Source organism: Pagrus major, chromosome 20 (genome assembly GCF_040436345.1).
Source record: "Pagrus major chromosome 20, Pma_NU_1.0".
Lineage (NCBI taxonomy): Eukaryota > Metazoa > Chordata > Actinopteri > Spariformes > Sparidae > Pagrus > Pagrus major.
In genome coordinates, this window is record NC_133234.1 from 18,659,431 (window position 1) to 18,681,043 (window position 21,613).

A 21,613-nucleotide genomic window follows, 5' to 3' on the forward strand; every position below is an offset into this window, starting at 1 on the left:
GTTTGTTGTCTTTAGGCTCTAACGCTCACCAGTTAGTTAGCCACACCCACCATGACGCACCTGGGCAGCAGCAGCAGGAGGAAGCAGGCACGGACCTTGAGTTCATTAATGTCAGATATACCCTAACCTTAATGGGGACATAATCCAGACACTATAACCAGGATCATGCTCAGAATATACATCCTTGTCGCTGTTTTCTTGCTGTGTTACGTTTCTGGGATTGACAACCAAGGTGAGGCACGGCTGATCCGGTTACCTGTTGTGTAGTCTGTCGATGGAGCAGGAAAAAAGAGTTTGTTTTTGTATTATACCCCCCAATAACTATGATTTCACATTATGAGAGGGGTTTTTTTTAACCATCAAGTCTGCTTTTGGTCTTTGATTGTTTGTTTTAGAGGGAGTTTATGGCATCAGTTACTCCCAGAATGCCTTAACAATACTTTCCCTGTGTGTTCACCTGTATTTCAGACGTTTCCCATGGGCTTTCATTTAAACTCTCCAAGTACTCCATTGTGAATCCTCAAGTGGTTCACAGATGGACAAGGAGCACCGACAGACAGTCAGAAGAGGTAGGTAAACCCCTGATTATATTATCTTTTTTAACTTATATTATAATATGACAACATTTAAGGATACTTTCTTGTTTAATTCAGAAACATGGAGATGAGGAGTCAATATCCTATGCACTCAACATAAACAACGCAAAGCACGTCCTTCATCTACAAAAGAACAGGTACCCACAGAGACATGACTGCAAGTCCTTTTAAATGCTTCAGATGAATTATCACATGTATTTTTTTCTCTTTTTTTCAGAGATTTTTTACACCCAAACTTTGTTCAGTATTCGCGTGATGCCACTGGTAACCACACATCATCATACCCAAAACCACATGTACGTAAGCTGACACTCAGTCATTCTGGTTAGTTAGGATGGTGTAAACATCAACCCTTGAACCGGTTTTTACTTTTCTTCTCCCAGGTCCATTGCTATTACCACGGAGTGGTGGAGGGTTATGAGGATTCATTGGTAGCGCTCAGCACATGCTCTGGCCTCAGGTTTGATGATCTCTCTTGTTTTTCCCACTTCCTCCTTTTAGTGATTTGAACTTTCATTGGAACCATGTGATGATAACGATTTACGGGATTGTTTCGAAAGATTTCAGTGAATCACAAGCTGGCGGTTATGCCATAGAGGAAGTCACTTTTCATCATTTTCTAAGATCTTCTTCTAAATCTTGTCAGTGATATAACCTATGTAATGCTTGTATTACATTTGAGTGTTCCACTTTTTAATGTATTTGAAAGTGCTAAAATAGATACCCCCCAAACACCAATATATGAATATAGTAATTAAGGCCCTTAATGTTGTGATTTTGCATACATTTGCCATATCGTTATATAACTGTATATCAGTATGTGACACTGATGTCAGCCATTTTACTAAAACACAAGTAGAGTCACAAATTAAAGCAATTTTCCGTCCCATCAAACATATTTTAGCCCATTTAATATAGAAAATGTGTTGCGTTTACGCTCGATCTGTGTACTTCTGTTCCTCAGTAAGTGCATTTGCATTTCACACCCTGGATTTAGTATTGACTGGACGAATTTCTCTAATTGTGTAGCGTCATGCATTCTTCTCTGTAGGGGTGTGATCATCCTAGGAAATGAGACCTATGGGCTTGATCCTGTGCCACAGTCTTCCACCAACGAGCACCTTCTGTACCTATTAAAGGACGTCCAGTCTGACCCCGTCACCTGTGGGGTCGTCGATGAGGCTGCATCATCAACGCAAAGCCATGAACCCTTTGAGCCTAGCCAGTCACTCACTTCTCTGCTGCGGGTCAGGATGATCACTGCTTTCGCATGAACTTGTGTTTATAGTGTGAACAGGTTTTAAAATGGATCGTGGCTGACGTTCTAAATGATTGCTCTCCCTTCTTTACTGTTTGTTATTTCAACAGAGGAAGCGCAATTTACCTCAAACCAGATATGTGGAGTTGGTGCTGGTAGTCGACAAGCTCAGGGTGAGTGAGTTAATCTGTTTATGAATTCGCTCGTATTTAAGTGAGAGTGACTAGATGAGCACTTAAATCAAACTCATTGTATGAAATAGTAAGTAAGGAATGTGCTTTTTCTTTCTAGCGTTGCAGTGCTTTTCCTGTGATGTACCATATGTATTAAGAAGTAATGTTTGATTATTGTGTTAATTGTTTTTATAGTACGATTTTAGGTCACAAAATGAGACGGCGATACGAGAGGAAGTGGTGGATATGGCTAATCTACTGGATGGGGTGAGATTTTCAGTTGTTGGTAGAGGAACTGATGCCTAGTTTAAATTGATTCTGGTGTTTTGTCTTAGGGCTATGCTTCATAATCTTTTGTTTTTTATTTTCTGTTCTATTCCAGTATTACAAGCAGCTTAATATCCGCGTAGTGCTGACGGGCCTGGAGATTTTTAAGGATAGTAATCCCTTTAGTGTGGAGGGCAATGCAGGAGACGTGTTGGGGAGGTTCGTTAAGTGGAGGAAGAATACTCTGTTACCAAGACACAGGCATGACATTGGTCAACTTCTTGTGTAAGTAATGTGTGTTCTTTAATTGAGTCATCTCATGAGAGTGAACTGAATATTTTGGCAAATTTGTAAAATTTCTCTTGGTGCAATTGTTTCTCAGGGGTCGGTCAGGGGCATACGGTGGTGGTGTGTTAGGTATGGCCTTTGTCGGAACGGTCTGCTCCACAACAACCTCTGGAGGAATCAACGTGGTCAGTTCAACTCCCTTTTAACTTCTAACACCAGCTGACACCATGGTGCTTTGGCAGCTTGAGCTTTTGTGCAGAATCTGATACTGCCTCCATTATTCATGGGAGGTTCTGTAAATGCAGCTCATTCTCAAAGGCTATAAATAACGCAGTAGTTAAACAGGTTAGACTTGAACACAGTTTTAAGAAGCTGCATGACAAGGCAACTTTGTTTGACTTATTAGGTTCCTGACATTTTTTTGCATTGTGATGTAACATGGTGTTTAAATTTCCTTTAAAGTCACACTGTAAAGAAATATAGCTTTTTTTTCTATGTTGGCTTGGGAATTTATGTAAAAAAAGATGAAATATTGATATTTTAGAATTTTTAAATGTCACAAATGAATCTTTTTTACGGAAGCCCTAAAGGGCCATGCATTCATACATTTTATTTCCTCCGTTTTCCTGTGATAACGAGTTAATTTCATTTGTATTCTTGAGATCTCGAGTTATTATCTCGAAATAACAACTGCCGTTTTCCCGAGATAACAAGATAATTTTCTCGAGATCTCGAGATAACGAAACTTTGTTTTCCCGAGATAACGATATAATTAATTTGAGATCTCAAGATAATGACTGTGATATGATAGGCCTGAGATTATGGAGCCAGGGACCTCGTAGCTGGCCAGCTATGTAGTTAACGACGACATCAGGCTCACTTAGATTGCGCCGCCGATATAGCTGAAGCCTTGCTAACCGTCTTTTTAGATTACGCACACTAATGTGTATATTATCTGTAATAGCAAGGCATAATGCTATTTCAGCCTGTGTCAGGCCTTGATTGAAAAGATATGTGACGTGGTGATCGATACGCTCCTGCTCCTCTGACATTGCTACACTGAATGATGTTTCCTGCAATGATTTAATATACTACACTATCGTTTTGTTTTCTCAAGATCTCGAGAAAATTATCCCGTTATCTCGGGAAAACGGCAGTTGTTATTTCGAGATAATAACTCGAGATATCGAGGAAACAAGTGAAATTAACTCGTTATCACGGGAAAACGGAGGAAATAAAATGTATGAATGCATGGCTCTTTAGGGCTTCCGTACATTTTACTTCCTGATGAACTGAAAATATTACCCCTGGGTACAAAATCCCTTCAAATAATATAATTGAACATTTTCTGCCCCTTTTCTTTATGCAACGCATATACAATTAGCGACACTTGAATGATCCTTTCATGCCAGATCTCTTTCAACTGTCAATACACTTAATGAATCAAGTGAAATGCTCTCTTTTACTGTGACATAACACTGCTTTTCTTTGATGGAGGATTCATCTGTAGCCAAAGCTCCTTTTAGGTTTTTTTTGATAATATTGATCAATAACATTCATTTCCAATTCAGGATAATAAATTAAAGTATATAAACCATTGAGAATGTAAGTCCTGAATGTTCTGGGTGTGTTTTGACAGTTCAGTGGCAACGGTGTGGCTTATGTCTCCACCATAGTGGCCCATGAGATGGGCCACAACCTGGGCATGAATCACGACGGTGCGGGCTGCAGTTGTGGAGGAGAAACCTGCATCATGGCAGGGGCTGCTAGGTAACACATCTTCCACAAAATATTTCTCAACCCTTTGACATGAAATTAAATATATGTACTGTATATAATATGCTGTATATGGTGTATTCTGTGCCTTAGTGGAGCTATAGTGTCTTATACATGCTGTTTTCCTTCCCTGAAAATAAGAATATACTTTGTTACATTAAAACTAGAAAATAGAACTTCTGTTGTTTTCATGTTTTCTCATTCCCCAGTATACCCATGGTGTATTTAATTACTGCTTCTGTATGATTTAGTCTGTTTTGATGCCAATTTATATTGTACAGAAAAGTTCAGTTGCACGTCAGTCCATTTATCAAGAGATTATTATAGGAAGCAAATCTTTAAAAAATTTTTTACTCTCCCTATCAGGGTTTAACAATATAGCTTAATGTAATATATCAATATCTTCACTTTGTGCTGACATTGTTTGGTCCGAAGCACTTGATGTACTAAAAGATTTTTTTTTCAACCATCTTTTGGGACTTTGGTGGCTCCTTACTTAAGTCATATAACTGTTTTTGTTCATGTTTTATATATTTTTTTCTACATATGTTTTTAAAAAACTACTAATTAATGTTATTTTGACAACCAAACAATGTCATGTCCAAATAGATATTACCATTAATGGATTATCCTGTCACCCTTTAGTGGTTCCCCTACTTTCAGCAGCTGCAGTGCAAGAGACTTTGAGAGACTCATCATCCGTGGAGGAGGCATGTGTCTGAATAACCAGCCATCCGCATCAGATGCGATTGGCAAAGCTGAATGTGGCAACGGCCGACTGGACGAAGGGGAGCAGTGTGATTGTGGCAAACCACAGGTAGAGTAAAACTCACACACACACATGGAAAGATAGAGAACCAAACACTTCCCATTGACATGCATTGGAGAAGAATTTTTTTGGAAAACATAATTTACCGTAATGTAACTGATGGTACAGTACAGACAGAAACGATGTAGAGGCTGAGTTGAAGAGGATGTCTTGAAAAGGTTGTGATACGGTGCGATACGGAAACAGACATTTACAAATTGATTATTATAATGGTTACAATCTGTGTTTCTTTTCAAGACAAACTTTTTGATGTACCACAAATGTGTACAGACACATTTTGCTACCTGTGCTCAGGGGGGCTGCTGCAGCAACTGTCAGGTTAGCTTAATGTTGGGCTTAAGGAGGGAGTTGTGATGCTTATGAATGCACTAAATCAACGTGAAAAATTTGACTTGTGTGTTATTGTTTTTGTTTTAGATCTTAGTTTCTGGAACACCATGCAGACAGTCTGTCGACACCTGTGATCTTCCTGAGTTCTGTAATGGCAGGAATGCCTCCTGTCCCAATGACTTCTACATCATGGACGGCCTGCCCTGTGAAGGCGCTTACTGCTTCGAGGGCCGATGCCAGACGTATGATTTCCAGTGCAGGCATCTATTTGCACCAGGTATAGGCGTAATAAGGCGTGATACAAAGACGTCTGCAGCTAATTAAAGACCTAGAAGCTATTTATTTCAATCCATTTGTGTAACACTAACTCTGAATAATCCAGGCAATAAATTAGTACATCAGTTCAAAGTCTACCAGGAGGCTGTGGTCACCTGGCTCAATATGATTTCACGTCTCTTGTCATTAATATTTTATCTTGGATATTATCTCTCTTTGGCAGATCCAGCAACAAAGGCAGATGATATTTGTTTTGAGCATGCTAATACAAGGGGAAACTTATTTGGAAACTGTGGAAGAAACGGAAATGACTTTATCAAATGTACTGTAGCGTAAGTACTCTTTTTTTTCTTTTTTTCAATCATTGACTTGGTTGAGTCCGATAACTTTGAAATGCAGTCAGTTACTGAATACAAATTAGATGACAATTTGTGTAATTAGTAATATAATTGATTGGATTATTTTTTTAAAAAAGCATGTAATCTAATCTGAATATTTTTCTATTACATTGAAAATATTGCACCTTATACCAAGAAAATGGATGCAGCCACTCAAAACAAATAGGGGGAAGCACATCACCAGAGTAATCGCTACCTGTTGCTAACTGTAGCTGCTGTTAGCTAGTTAGCTCAGTTAGTATTGCAGTGGTCCGGCAAAAACTGCAGCAGGATTGGAACTCCTAAATCATCACACAGATCACTTATTAGATGTATTTTGGGTACATTTAGCATATTCAGTAGAACTGGGCTCAGTGGACCCATGCAGGGACATCTGTAAAAAGAATATTTCTTGATATTGACGATCCTCTACGGGATTCTCTAAGGGAAGTTTGTGTTATCACAGTTGTAGAAAACCTTCCAATTCAGTATACTTAAGAAGGTCATTTTAAACAAAATGATCTGATGCAACTTTTTTTCCTCCAACATATCACTCGTTAACAACTGTGGAAACTGACGGTGTTCTCTTGAACCTACACTGCAGGAACGCCAAGTGTGGAAAGGTGCAGTGTACTAACGTGGACCTCAACACCATCCCTACCGGTGCCCAAGTCAGTATCCAAATGGTTGAAGGCTCAACTTGTGTTAATGCAGACTTCAACCTTGGCACAGATGTGACAGATCCTGCCTACGTTAACTCTGGAAGCCCCTGTGGTGAAGGAAAGGTAAGCAGACTTTACAGAGAAGGAATCTAACCAGGAACAAATGTGATGTACTTTCTTCCAGGAAATTACTGTTATCACATAAGTGGAAATGATGGCTCATTTTGATTGCATCATTAAGTAAAAAATCTTTTCTCTTAGACGTGCCTGGACTTTCAGTGTGTAAACGCCTCTGCACTGTTGCCCAAATTGGACTGTGATGCCCGGACCACCTGCACCAACCGAGGGGTAATACGGCAATTCCTTTACTGTCATTATTAATTTACCAGCCAACAATGACTCTGTCTGACTTTGCTGTTATGTTTCTTTCAAGGTATGTAATGACCAAGGGCACTGCCACTGTGAGAATGGATGGGCCCCACCTAGATGCGACAGGGCAGGAATGGGTGGCAGCATAGACAGCGGTCCTGCTCAGATAGGTGGGTTTGAATTGATTTTACTTCTTCTTCTTCTTCTTCTTCTTTGTTGATTTGTACAGCACTTTTCTATGTCCATGAGTGCCTGACAAAGGCAGCAAAACAAAACCGATAAGTCGTAAAATCATCAGGTTTACAACAGATTAAAGAACAAAACAGATAAAAACAAGAAGACGGATTAAAAAAGAACAAAACAAGAATAAGATAAAAGAAATTCTCAAGGCAAGCAAAAACAGGATAGGCTTTCTGATAAAAGTAGGTTTAGGAAAAAATGCGTCACTAGATATGCCGTAATCTAATACCAGTTTGTGTGGCCTATGGTCGTCCTACATCAGGCTTCATATTACTCATATATTAGTCATTCTGTCTGTGCTTACTTATTACTGTAAGCGAAGATGTGTGGGAAGGAATAAATCAGTTCAGCCACGAACAAGATCACAGCACCTACATGACAACATGCTAAACTTCGTAAAGTATGTTTAAACCTGTTGAAAAAAAACATTTGCCGGAGGAAAAATGTCATTTTTGATCTGAAACACGTCCAGTTGCCTACAATACAGCACTTAGAATCACTGATGTAATTGTGGGTAATCTGCTCAGAATAAACGTTGACTGTTTGGTGTTTGGAGTTAAATATACTGTAATGCTCCTTATTCAAACATGACCTTTTCTACCTCAGACTACTCCCTCAGGAACGGCCTGTTGATCTTCTTCCTGTTAGTGGTTCCTCTTCTTGTCCTTCTCATCCTGGTGCTGCTCTACATCTTCAGGAGAGACACCCTGGACCCGTGCCTGAAAGGCGGCCTCACCAAACGTCTCAAGTAAACATCACCTCATATTTATAGTCTACTGATGGATATGTCAAAGGCTAAAGTTGAAATGTTTTATGAATCTTAATGAAAAGATTATTGCATTTCAGAGTTTGTTTGTTTTTTGCTTTGACAGGTCACGTAATGCTCAAAATGCAAATGGACAATCAAACAGCAATGTTCAGACAACAACCCAGCTGCCAGCACAGGTTCCCCCTGTTACGGTACATATTTTAGATTATAGATTTTGCACCAGGAAAAGTTTTTATAACCTGAAAATGCAGTCACACAAAAGTAAAGACATAAATCAATCAAAAGAGGAATATAACTTGTTTTTTTCTCCTAATTCCAGGCTGGATATCCACCAGCTACCTCAGTTCCAATCTCTGGGTATGAACTCATTTTTAAATTTCACTCAGTAGCCTACATATTGCCCTCACACCCAGATATAAATTTGGGCGTTAAATGTACAAGCTAAACTGTATAACTGGTTTAACTGAATGTCTGTCTGTCAGCTTTAGGTATGGCGAACTGGATTACTGGAATGCGGATGCACCAGCCGCTGCCCCTGCACAGTCAGCAGCTCCGAGGCAGGGCCCCGGGGTACCCAAACCAATCCTGCCCAAGCAGCCACCAGTCTGATTCTCCTTTTGTACCAAACATGTTTAATTGTATTGTGAATGTATGGAGTTTACTACAGGTCAACACTGTATGAAGAGACTATTTTAAAACACTGTGATGATAATCGACTTACTGTTACTTGTTGCCAGCACCTTTTACAGTCGATTGTAGCGACATGGTGGTGGGTGAGGCTGGTGGACGCGTGAATATTTTTTGGAAGTATGTGTTTATTAGTCATTCGATATACATGCACATATAATACTTTAAAAATCAACAAATCTTTTATATTTTATACTGCTGTGAATCATTTTCCAAATATTTAAAAAGAACTAACTTTGATTTAATGAATTGTAATAAAAACATGTATCAGGTGATGGATTTCAAGCTCTTTTTTATTGTAAGATAGTTTCAGCAGTGAGGCTTCTGTACTATCAGCATTTATTGTTGTTTGGCACTTGTAATAATAAGACATTAGAAGCACACATAGGCCCGGTGCCTATGTAGATGTCAGAAATAGACATGAAGCAAGATATGTGGTAGTAAAATGTCCTTGTTTTTGACAGTTTAGACACTTCTAGGTGTGTCACTGCTCTCCCTAAATCAAGAATAAATTATATTAACCACCATTAATAGAAACAATATACAAAACCCTAGATCTGACAGTCCTTAAACCAGTGCTTCTGAATACTTGGCCTACTGCAACCCTTTAAAATAAATTGTTGTCTACCTATTAGCCCTCATGACAGCCTCAGTCTAGTACATAGCATCAAGTAGCCATAAAGACATGTATCTACTTCTCCCTACAGTCTGTGGGCTTTTATTTTGAATTAATTGCAGCCGGAAGTCACGTGTTCTCCTTCTGTTGTGACGCGGAATAATGCGGAAGTTATCTGTCACCTGCAAACACCCATGGACACAAATCAAAGTAAAAATGTGAGTTTTGAAGCGGCTCTCTGGTAGCTCATGGCAGCAGAGGAGGCCGGACCTGTCGGCCGGGCTCCGGCCTGCCTGTGCGTCCTCTGCGGGATACCTGCTGCGGGGAAGTCCACGCTGTCCGCAAAGGTCCTCAGCACCGCTGCAGAGCACGGATGGAGAGCCAGTGTGGTGCCGTATGATGACCTGATCCCCGAGCAGGCTTTTCAGACCAGAGGGGTGGAGGCTGGTGCCACAATGGAAGAAATGGTGAATACAGTTGAGCTAAATTGGTAGATTTTTACATGGAGTTCAGGATGTAGATTGGTCATATCGAGCCCCTGTCCAAAAGTACTATCTGATGACACTGTATCCAAAACTATGCTCTGGGAACTTGTGTAGGACATTTTCTTCACTATTTTCTGACAATTTATGGAGCAATGATTAATGATATTTATTATCCTCATCTGGGTTTCTGATCTATATGCTCCTATCAAACATACACCATAGTTTTGTGTCAGAATCATGGCTTTTTCTCTCTCTTTCTAGCAAACTGAATGGAAGTTGCACAGACAAGCAGTTTTGCACTGCATTGAGCAGTTCTTGGAGAAGCCTGAAGTTTTGCCTGAGCTGCCTTACAGCTGTCAGATCAACAGGGCTGCGTGGGAACAGTGCATTCAAGCTCTACTGCAGCCTGAAGCTTTGGATCACTCTCAGGCTGACCGGGCTCCGCTCCTCTTTCTACTGGATGACAACTTCTACTATCCAAGCATGAGATATGAAGTGTACCAACTTGCAAGAAAGTGTAAGCAATGCATTGTTCATAAATAATTATCCATTAGCCTATAAGTACAAATGCTGTATATTTTAGATATCTGCCTACAGTATAGATTTTAATAACTGAAACCTATCAAAACCATTGTTTCTGGAAAGATCTGAACTTTCTGCAAGCACCTGAATGCACCAGTGGGTTTACAACCATTGTCTTGCAACATAACTTACTAATTAGATCGTAATTAAATGTTTACAATAAAAAATATTTATGATAAGTCTATGATATTGGTGGCTGCTTGCATGAAAATCACTCAAATGCCTTTCAAATTGTGTCCCTTTGGTTGAATTAATTTGCCTGTTGTCTGTTCAGATTCGCTGGGTTTCTGCCAGGTGTATCTGCAGTGTGATCTGGAGTCCTGCATCAGCAGAAACCAGAGCAGGTCTGAACCGATTCCCACTGAGGTGATAGTGGAGATGGTGAAGCGTTTGGAGCCTCCAAACCCTCAGAAGAACTCGTGGGAGACGAACAGCATTTCACTCAACACCACAGACAATTTGTCCAGATGTGACATGTAAGACAGCTGAATTAACAGTTAGTAACACTTACTACTAAAGTTCATGTGCATGAAATCAGGCTTGTTTCTCTTCCTGTACGGCTCCTCCTCAGCCAGAAGGTGATGAAGTTGATCTCCTCTGCACTGAGCAACCCTCTCAGCCCGATTGAGGACAACGCTGAACAAATGGTGAGTCAGCGTCGTTCCAGTTAAATCTGTTGAAAGTGGATTTGAAGTATGCAGCTGCAAAACTGGTGAATTTATTTGGGTTGTGGTCTGTTGCAGGAGGCAGACCGCCTGAAATGTGCCACTAGTGTTGTTCACCAGGCTGACCAGGCGTGTCGACGGCTCATCTCTGAAGCCATGACAACAGCCAGAGGTCAGTCCTGAGCTTCATTAACACAACACATTTCACGTTTTGCTCATTTATCACTTACAGCCCAGTGTAATAATCATTTTGTGTCTTTAACTTAATAAGATCAAGTACCCCCTGAGCACATGAGGTGTTTGGCTGCTGCGCTGAACAGATCCAAAGCAACATTTCTTCAAACCCTGCGGAGACAGCTGCTTCAGGAAGCCTCGTTCACTCAAGAAGAGGACGTCGACGTCGAACGTGTGGTGAAAAGAGCAGTGGACGTTTTCGATCGTGAGAGAAAGGAAATCCTGTTGAGAATCATGAATGAAAATAAATGACTTGAGTCTTCTCTTTAAGTTTTACAAAGGCAAATTTAATTGCATCAGTTCAGTCACTTACTCTTCAGATTGTGGACCATTGTGGCATGAAGTCAGACAAAGAAAATTAGTATGTATTTATACTATAAGTTTTTTTTCTATTCACCTGAAATAAATATTTTTTTAAAAGACAAACTTTCCTTAAAATTTATTTAAACTCAAGTTCCAGTGATACACTAGTGGTCACCTACATGGTCTGTGCTTGCTTACTTTCTGTCCATGATGAGATAAAGAGATACAAACAAGTTAACCAATTGAACAATTCACTTTAGACCAAGATTTACAAAGATGTCAAAATCTGCTACGAGACAAATAAGTGGCCGTAGTGAAATAAGATGTGCTAAAAATCGGTACGTCCAGTACCACAAAACTACTCTACATATTGGTAGAAAATTGCTTCAAGGGAATAAATTAGTAACAAAAAAGGAAATAAACAAACTGAAATCTATCTAAAATATTACTGTTTGAAAGTCTATGAAGTGATGCATAAATAAATATCAGAACAGCGAGCAGGATTATAATGAGTCTGGCTGGTGGACACAGACTTGTTTTGAACAGAAAATTAGCCAATTAAGCTTTGAGTCTTTGAACATCTCACTTCAGCTTCAAGTGTGTCCAGCTGATTCAGTGGAGATTTAAACTTCGGTGTATATTTAGACAAGCATTATATAGAACGTTAAAACAGACAGTTTAAACAGCTCATATTGTTCCATGTTAAATACTGTTAATGGATATTTTACTGATATTGTCATACATTTAGCTGCCTGTGATTAGTGATTTACAGTAGGAGCTGAGTGAAATGAGGATCGTGGTTACAATTCCCCAACTAATACTGACTGACATGGCCCCTTGTTTTTACTAGGGCTGTACCAAATGTCTTTTTTTAACATTCAAAGCTTATATTGAAGGTGTTTAAATGCAGCTTCAAATGTCTGTTGTCTTATTTTATGACGTCATCATCACTCCCACAAAAAACGTAAACATCCTCAAACAAAATCAGCTGATATTGGTCGATATATCAGTATCGGCATATATGTTGTCCGATATGTGGCTATATGTAAACTTTCTTTCTTTTTACAGAACATAATGCAGAAAAAGATTGTTGTGGTAATAATGTAAAATTATCAGATTCCTAATGAAGTTTACTGGTTCAGTGACATTTTGGACAAATGAAGTAACATTATGTAGGAATTGGCATTTTGTGCGATTTGGTGCCACCCCCACAGTTTCTAAGTGTAACACCACTCAATACAAATCCCAGGTCTGTAACAATTTGTAGGTGCTAACTACAAACAAAACTCATTATGTCATAACAATGTTATGTGTTGAAAACTTGTATCCTGAAGCATGTACGTAACGCTGTGATTCGACCCTCTCACTGAAGTTACATAGTGCAGAAACAAGTGATAGTGAGGTGGAGTGGCTGAGACAGACACCATTCACCTTTTACAAGACACTGTAGCATCAAAATGATTCTGAAGCTGTTATTTTGAAGTTATTTTGTTATGTCTTACCTAAGTAAGCCGAACTAGATATTTTGCTGTTTCGGTTATGTAAGTGTAAATTATGAAGCTGTTAGTTTGCTACCAGACTGCCCCTTTAAGGGTCAGCGAATCGGCAGAAAGACAATTGATGGTTGAGTCTCATTTCCAGGTCGTCAAATGTCAACGTTTTGAGTTGGTAGCTCGGTCCAAGTGAGCATCAGTATTTGACGACCTGGGAATGAGACTCGGCATTCACCAATCTTTCTCCAGAATCGCTAAGGAAACAAAAAAAACCCTGCAGCAATCAGTGCTGATTTAGAATTCAAACGAAGCTCTGAACTATTCAGCACAGCCGTATTTTTACTGTAGTGTTGTTGTTTTGCAAGGTGTTCCTGTTTTTTCCACCCTTTGAACTGAAGCAGTAAGGCAACATCATTGTGCAGTTAGTGTGTATAAAATGAAAAAGGCTGAAAAAGACTAGCAAACTGTTTATAACAAAAGTATAAAACTTAAGTCTGTGTCATTATGTCACGCGTAGATGCTGATGCTGTCCATATTAGCACAGAATCACTTTTTATGTTGTCCGCGGGCAAAATGGCACGCAAAGTCATATCTGTCTACGCACATGTGACCACAGACGTTGCACTGGAATGGATGTTCGTAGCCATGGCAGCCCATGTGAATGGTGTAGAGGATATTATCCAAAAACTGAATGTCACAATGCTGGCATTTATGTAAGAGCTGTTGGTCCGGTGCGGTCAGGGCCGGGGCGGGCGTGCTCGGCTGGCTGTTGCAGACACTCGCAGTAAAAGTGTTGTTCTCAAAGCCGAGGCCGGGAACAGGACTGCATGTCCTGTGGCCTGATAGTGGGGACTCTCTTCTATGTGGTGAAGTCTGCACTCCGTTTGAACACACTGCAGCGTGTTCACTAGAGACCTGCTGGATGAGGATGGGCTTCTCGTCTGTGAAGGAGTCTCTGTCTGGGGATGCAGGGGTCTGAGACTCGGGGTGAAGGTCAGCCAACTGGCCAGCAAGTGTGGACAGCTGGTCCAGCGGGTTGTTAAAAGTCAAACCATTAGCCCCTCTGTTGTGACTGCTGTTCTCATCTCTGTTCAAATGGTGGTGCATCTTGTGAGAGAAATCATTCAGATAATCTGGTTTTTGCGATCCCACAGAGGGAGGGTTGAAGTTGATGAGCAGCCGCCTGCCGTAGCCCAGCGAGCCTGTCCTCTTCTGCAGGGAGCCCAACATCCTCTTGGCGGAGAACGGAGAGCGGACGACCCTCGTGGGCACTAGCTTGTGGCGGCGGCGGCGGTGGTGCGACAGGTTGCTGCGGTCGCTACAGCGGAAGGTGCAGAGGTCACACTTGTATGGCTTCTCTCCTGTGTGGGAGCGCATGTGGGCTTCCAAGTGGCGCTCATACGCTGAGGCGAACGGGCACAGCTGGCAGCGGTGAGGCTTTTCTCCTGGGGGATGATCAGGAGAGGACATAATTGCAGTTATAATGTTGATATTACTCAGCATACTTTACTGTAAAAGAGTAAACAGAGGCGAGGTGTGAGTGGAGCTGCAGCTGATCAAAAGAAAACATAAGAAAAAAAGAGATAAAAGAAGAAGCTCTCTTCCAGTATTTCATTATTAACTGTCTAGTGAATGTAAGTCAACACATTACTGTAAATCTAACTAGGAACGGTCATTTTCAAGAGATATCCTCCAGCATTTCAAAACATTATGACATAAATGTGACCTACCAATTACTTTGTATTGTTGAAGAGACAATAATTAACCGCAGCTAGAATGCTTCTCAAATGAGATGTGACTTATAACGGTGATTTCCAAACGTGGTTGTGTACTCTTAAATTCAAGTCACATATTGCAGGGTATGGAAGGGACCCAAGGTATCACTGTCAACACCTTGCAGGAGAAAACTGCCATTTATACCTGATTAATGGTATATTTATAATACAGCAGTTGACTGGGAACATTTCCAGTGAGAAATGGTACACTTTACAAATGTTTTATTTTGCAGGTATTCACAGGGAACTGCCCTAATAGGCCCCACCTTGAGAGATGCAGTCATTCAGCAGTGTGAATGGAGTACTTGCATGGTGTCGCTTTGGTGGATGGATGCGGCTGAAATACTGACCTGTGTGGATGCGGATGTGCTCTATTAAACGAGCCATGCCCTTGTTGGCATAGCTGCAGTAGCTGCACTTGTACTTTCCATCACAGGTCCTCTCCAGGCCGTCCATCTGTACATCCGACCCCTCCTCCACCGGCAGGCTCACCTCCACAGCCGGAGGGTCCAGACCATTCTGCTCACTCCTGGGGGCATCTGAAACCAAACGCACAATCGTTTTAATTTTTCACTCTTTATTTAATAAATGTATGGGATGTTTTTGTTCAAAATACTCCATTCCCACCGGTTTGAAAATGCTCCCCTGACTCCTTCTCTCCGCACACAGAGCCTGAGATCATGTTGACGTGCTGGGTTTGCTGTGTCAGGTATTCTTGAAATTCCCTCACAAAATCCACCGGCTCGGTCTTTATCTCCTCCATTTCCCTCTTCTGTGCTCAGCCTGGAAATATCCAGAAAAAAAATGAGTAGATGTGTGACATCTCTGCTTTCACACACAACTACAGATGACCTACAGTAGCTTACGTAGCGTCCAAAACGTCTAAATGGTTAGCTCATAGCTATGCAACAATGCTAACGACGCCTAGCTAGCACGACTCTTACAGCCATTATCATTGTTCTTAACACCGATTATTCAACATAATTCTCAAAAGAGATAATATCTTACCTTTCAGCGGCTAACTATTGTTATCACTAAGCGGGGAGAAGGGTGAAAATTGGGCCTTGGGGATAAATTAGCGGCTAGAATTGTTACCAAGTGAACGCTTCCGTTATGTCCGATACATCTGCGTTCCGTGCAACAGTAAACGCAACTGCTGCCTTTGTGTGCTGTCGGTAAAAACAAACTATTTCGCAGAACTCATTCTGCTTCTCAGATAAGTGAAGAGTTTTTAACGTCATCCAGGTTTCCAATAAGACCAATGGTGCTAGTTCATAGTTCATAGCTTGAATGTGATTTGTGCTCACACAATAGTTTTATCATTAACGCTGATAAACACCCATAAAACTCAAGTGTCCGACTCGTACAAGAGGTACCTGAAGGTAGCATCACATGTAAACATTTTGTAACAAATCATGGCTGCCCCGTTGGTCAGGGTTTTCTCAAAGGTGAGTCTGAATTACAATTAAGTCATGATTATTTACATTTGCTGGGTGTCTGCACTGATTTTAATGTATTTCCCACCGTATCGATTATTTATCCTTGAGTTACGTAACCTAGCTGGTCCTTGCTAATGTGACGTTACTAGCTAACAGAGGGGCTAACCCTAGCTTGAGAGAACAAATGAGACTGCTGCTGATCTCTAAAAGAAAATGCATTAATTTAACATTGGTGGTGACAGCCTAGCACTCCTATTCAAACAGTGCTTTCACCCAACCGTGCACTTAAACATTCTCACTGCTGACTCTATTGCTCTCAGACTTGCAGACAGATCTCTCGACCATGGGGGACATGCCACGCTGGATGGAGGAGCATGTCCAACAGACCTGCTCCAGACATGTCTTCAGACCAGGCAGCTGGGATGACCTCCTTTCCTCCCCTTCAAACATACTCAGAGGAGGAGGGCATGATGAGGGAAGCCGGTGAGCTGGGACTCTGCTAACATGTGCCCTATTGCTGTGACAGCTGGAGGCAGACAGTCCTCAATCACTAAACATCTGTCTTGTTGTTTGACAGTGAAAAAATATGCACAGGAGCGAATTGCTCCGTTTGTGTCGAAGATGGATGAAAATTCTGCCATGGATGAGGAAGTGATCAAATCCCTCTTTGAACAGGGTGTATGTGATTCATTGAATTGTCTCATTACAGTTGTGTCAGGGTTTCTTTTCTATTCACTGACTCTGATATATCATGTTTTCAGCTCATGGGTATTGAGATTGACCCAGAGTACAACGGCACTGGCTCCACATTCTTCTCCTCCATCCTGGTCATTGAGGAGCTGGCGAAGGTGGACCCGTCTGTGGCCGTGCTCTGTGACATCCAGAACACACTGATCAACACACTGTTTGCCAAACTGGGCACACCAGCTCAGAAAGAGCAGTACCTCAGCCGGCTGTCAACAGACATGGTGAGCAATCTGACATTCTGTCTTTCTATCGTGGCGCAGATCGAATTGTACTTTTCTTTACTGTAATCTGAAGATGAAGACAGCCATGACAGAAATATGTTGTTGATCCGAACACTTGTACTACTGTAGATGTCTTGTCTGGCTGTGAATATTCTCCGCTGTATTTGCTGTAATGTTTTCCTGCACTCTTGTCACCCAGATTGGAAGCTTCTGCCTCTCTGAAGCAGAGTCGGGGAGTGATGCCTTTTCTCTGAAGACGCGTGCCGAAAAACAAAAAGATTATTACATCATCAATGGGTCCAAGATGTGGATCAGCAACGCGGAGCATGCAGGCGTTTTCTTGGTGATGGCCAATGTGGACCCATCTGCCGTGAGTCACCGTTCATCTATCTATTGTTGTTACCTGTTTCCAGCTTATAAAAACAGATCCACATCTTACTTATTTACTTGGCAGGGATACAGAGGCATCACCTGCTTCATCGTGGACAGAGACACCGAGGGTCTTGAGATTTGCAAAAAGGAGAACAAGCTCGGCCTGCGTGCGTCCTCCACCTGCCCGCTCAACTTGGACAATGTCAAGGTACTTTTAAACACCTTGTCCTGTGAAACAACTCCATACTTTGACTTTTCCTAACTTTCTGCTATCTGTTTTAGGTACCAGAGAAGAACATTTTGGGACAGATCGGTCATGGGTACAAGTATGCCATCGGAATGTTGAACGAAGGCAGGATTGGAATCGCTGCTCAGGTGAATTTTAAATTTAAATCTTTTAAAACAAGCGAAAAGTACTTTTTTCAGTTATACAAAGTGTAAAATGGGAAAGTTGCGTGTGCTAACTTTGTTTGTGTGTGTTTCAGATGCTTGGGCTGGCACAGGGTTGCTTCGACAACACCATTCCTTACACCAGACAGAGGGTGCAGTTTGGAAAACGAATCTTCGACTTCCAGGTAGAGAGCTGAAATCCTTTCCCTTCAGTTTACATGTTTGTGATTATTCACATTATTATTCTGGAGGCCGGTGTGTTCATTGATGTTGTTATGGTTTTGCTTTGTGTTCCAGGGCATGCAGCACCAAATAGCCCACGTAGCAACACAGATTGAAGCCGCTCGGCTGCTGACTTACAACGCCGCTCGTCTAAAGGAAGCTGGGAGACCTTTTATAAAAGAGGCCTGCATGGCTAAATACTTCACTGCAGAGGTGAGATTCTTCATTAGCTGACTACAGTTCAGGCTCAAGGTTTTGATGGAACTTTGGAAGTACTTTGTGTATTTCTATTATATGTATGATCCTCAGGGTTTATTATTTTTTTGTTTTCATACATTAAATGCATGTATTTTTAAGGATTTTTCTCCATTTAACCATAATTCTAGGTTATTTCTCTGGTTTTATTTGTGTTCAAACTTCATTTCTCTCTTCGTAATCCTTCTAATTTATAGGTCTGTGTTAGATATTTGAAATATTTTGTAAAATCTATGTTATTTATTCTCTGTGGAGCTGTTGTGTTTGCCAGGAAACTCCTGTAAAAATGATATTTTCAGTCTCAGAGAAGCCTCTTAGTGGTTGAATTAAAGTTACAGTATGTAAGAATTGGCCACCTTGAATTCACACTCCCAACAAATAGGGACAGCACATAACCATAGCACCTGCTAACTGCTGCTGACTGTATTCTGTTTAAGCATCCATGACTGTAGCTACCGTTAGCTTGTTAGCTAGGTTAGCCGTGCAGCTAGCCAGACTACCAGAGGAGTGTTAGTGCTTAAACTGTTGGCATGCTGGTTGTTTTTATACATTCTGTTGATAATTTTAGTTACTTTTTGAATGTTTTAAAGTCATTATAATATCTGTTCTGTTTTATCTTCCTCAGCTTGCAACACTAACCACGTCTAAATGCATCGAGTGGATGGGAGGAGTCGGCTTCACCAAAGACTACCCCATAGAGAAATACTACAGAGACTGTAAAATTGGTGAGCATGACTGGACAACTTGTGTTTGCGCACTGTTTGTGAGATTGTTGCTGTGGAAAGGACACAACTCATGAGGGCTGAGGGAAGGTCAGGTGTAGCTGTTTCCCGATTGGACCAGAGCTGGGTGGAGAGAGCGGGGGCTGATAGCAACAGCTGTAATCGGACTCTGCAGGAATTCCCCCCATCAGAGTGCCATTATACCAACACACAGCCAAGGAAGCTGCCAGGGCAGAATGTCACTTTTCCTTTCATCACCAACATTTTGGTTCTCCGGTTGACTGAATAATGAGCCCTCTTGTCTCCCGAGATTCATGTCGGGGGAATTCGACAAAATTGACCTTGTTTTGTAGAGCAGGAATTCTTTCTAATGCTTTGTTTTGTCTCCGTGCGCAGGTACCATCTATGAGGGCACGACGAATGTGCAGCTAACCACTATGGCCAAGTTCATAGATAAGGAGTATGACTACTGAGAGTGTCTGACAACCGGAGCCTGATAGATTACACTCCATTTTCTTTTCCTCAAAGGACTTTGCTGTAGTTTTGCTTTTATATTTCTAGAATTTCAGTGCAGTTTTCAATGTTTGTCCTCTGTTTCACCAACTTCTACTGTTGTTAAAGGTGCAATACGTAAGAATTGACATCCTGTCAAATGAATTCTCAAAACAAACGGGACAGCATATCAACAGAAGAGCGCCAACTGCTGGGAAATGTAGATACCGTTAGCTAGTTAGCTCTGTTCTGCAGCTGGTGGTCCGGAGGAATTGTTGTTGCTTATACTGCTAGCACATTACATTCTGAACGGGACAGGCTAGGGCTAGCTGGTTAGCATGCTTACTTTGTAATGATGTCAAACTGTTCTGTTCTGTTTCCTTCATTCTGTTGATATTAAAATGAGGTAATTTTGGGATGTTTTCAACTAAAATTCTTACATACTGCACCTTTAAGTAGTCCCCACTACTAATGTTACTGATGTGGTTACATTTCCCTAGCTGTAGAGTTAAAGTTGATCTGGTGTATTATTGTTTTGTTTTTTTGTTTTTCAGACCTTGTTAAAGTCTAGGAATAAGAATTTAATATGTGGAGCTCTTATCTCTCCTTCTGCTGAATGAGATATGGTGATGCATAATGACAGAATAACATAAAGATAATTATTTTAACGTATTGATTGGGATTCTCTTTGAATGTTTCAGTGCCTTCAGAAGGTCTGCTTTGACTGAGATTTTCTTTGCAGGATACTCTGTAACACTCATAATCCATAAATACTGTACAGTTCCTTGTTGGGAAAATGAGGAAGTGATTTTACATCATGTAAAGAAATTATCTGTAAAGAGTGATCTGTCAATAACTTTGGCAATATCAATAAATGTATGCTGTGGTGCAGTCAACCATCCCTCTTTCTCGTGTTTGTAGTTTAGTACCAACTTCTGTCACTAGATGGCAGCATTCTCCAGTGGGACAGCAGCACTGAGCAGCAGTCAATTACTGTGTCTTTTAACAGCCTGTCACCTCTAATGATATTTTATATCAATTTAATTATGCCGGCGCTTCAGATGAGAAGAGGCTGCCTCGTGTAATTGACTCACTGATCATTTTTCAGGTGAGACTGATTACATTTCCCCAGCCTGCACGTGCTGTGTAAAATGAGCTCCATTGTTTTACACAACACAGACAAGCTGTGTCCAAGTATACAGAGTCATAATAGACATCAGGCATGGTGACCCCTCCTGTGTGTTGAAAGCCATTGATCACTGACAGTACTTAACCATTTACATTTATTTAATTTATTAAAACCGATGGAAAAGGTCAGAGTCATGACTGCTGTAATGACAGAAATTGGCAGGATTTAAGCAAAATATCTAGATGTTCAGAGTCCTGTGAAGTTAATGAGCAACAGTGTTTTCATACTGTAACCACACAAGATTATGTCATGTTTCATCACACTGATAAAACTGTATTTTGCCGGGAAAATAAAGCTCTATTTCTCTCTGGTTCCCCAAAAATCCGATGTATCTAACAGAGAAAAAAGCAAACTGGTCTATGAAATGTTTCTGTCCATTTTACGTTATTTTTATCATTCTCTTACTGAAACTAAATGTCTTGATTGTATTAATTGATTAGTTTATGATTCATCTTCAGTGTCACCCGTTGACACCAGACAGAACACAAGAGTTATTTGGTATTTTAGAGATTCA

General features: G+C 40.9%; 4 protein-coding genes across 5 annotated transcripts; 3 read left to right on the forward strand and 1 right to left on the reverse strand.

The window, feature by feature from the left end:
• The first annotated feature begins 92 nt into the window (after window positions 1-92).
• Window positions 93-9,172, forward strand: adam9b (ADAM metallopeptidase domain 9b). Its single transcript, XM_073489707.1, has 21 exons — window positions 93-232; window positions 469-569; window positions 654-733; window positions 814-892; window positions 980-1,056; window positions 1,648-1,843; window positions 1,965-2,027; window positions 2,223-2,294; window positions 2,410-2,579; window positions 2,677-2,767; window positions 4,222-4,352; window positions 5,004-5,175; window positions 5,605-5,794; window positions 6,017-6,125; window positions 6,775-6,955; window positions 7,094-7,180; window positions 7,266-7,371; window positions 8,048-8,189; window positions 8,314-8,401; window positions 8,530-8,567; window positions 8,693-9,172. Exons 1-21 carry the CDS (start codon window positions 166-168, stop codon window positions 8,817-8,819), a joined length of 2,367 nt encoding a protein of 788 aa, XP_073345808.1. The 5' UTR covers window positions 93-165; the 3' UTR covers window positions 8,820-9,172.
• A 513-nt stretch (window positions 9,173-9,685) lies between these two features.
• LOC141016005 (L-seryl-tRNA(Sec) kinase) lies at window positions 9,686-11,905 on the forward strand. The gene is made up of 6 exons (XM_073490237.1): window positions 9,686-9,980; window positions 10,260-10,515; window positions 10,855-11,056; window positions 11,152-11,227; window positions 11,324-11,417; window positions 11,517-11,905. The coding sequence occupies exons 1-6, from the start codon at window positions 9,762-9,764 to the stop codon at window positions 11,729-11,731; spliced, it is 1,062 nt and encodes a 353-aa protein (XP_073346338.1). The 5' UTR covers window positions 9,686-9,761; the 3' UTR covers window positions 11,732-11,905.
• On the reverse strand, window positions 11,757-16,179 carry LOC141016004 (zinc finger protein Pegasus-like). Of its 2 annotated transcripts, XR_012180572.1 has the most exons (5): window positions 16,059-16,179; window positions 15,678-15,833; window positions 15,401-15,589; window positions 13,511-14,720; window positions 11,757-13,412 (listed from the first exon to the last, which is right to left on the reverse strand). XR_012180572.1 is itself a non-coding variant. In XM_073490236.1 (4 exons), exons 2-4 carry the CDS (start codon window positions 15,811-15,813, stop codon window positions 13,822-13,824), a joined length of 1,224 nt encoding a protein of 407 aa, XP_073346337.1. In that variant the 5' UTR covers window positions 15,814-15,833; window positions 16,059-16,178; the 3' UTR covers window positions 11,899-13,821. The 2 variants fall into 2 exon arrangements, 1 of the variants encoding a protein (XP_073346337.1); XM_073490236.1 differs by having other exon boundaries at window positions 11,899-14,720; window positions 16,059-16,178.
• Window positions 16,180-16,447: 268 nt separating this feature from the next.
• On the forward strand, window positions 16,448-20,811 carry acadsb (acyl-CoA dehydrogenase short/branched chain). The gene is made up of 11 exons (XM_073490318.1): window positions 16,448-16,498; window positions 16,810-16,972; window positions 17,067-17,167; window positions 17,251-17,457; window positions 17,657-17,827; window positions 17,912-18,037; window positions 18,112-18,204; window positions 18,315-18,404; window positions 18,517-18,654; window positions 19,322-19,421; window positions 19,815-20,811. The coding sequence occupies exons 1-11, from the start codon at window positions 16,466-16,468 to the stop codon at window positions 19,889-19,891; spliced, it is 1,299 nt and encodes a 432-aa protein (XP_073346419.1). The 5' UTR covers window positions 16,448-16,465; the 3' UTR covers window positions 19,892-20,811.
• The last annotated feature ends 802 nt before the right edge of the window (window positions 20,812-21,613 follow it).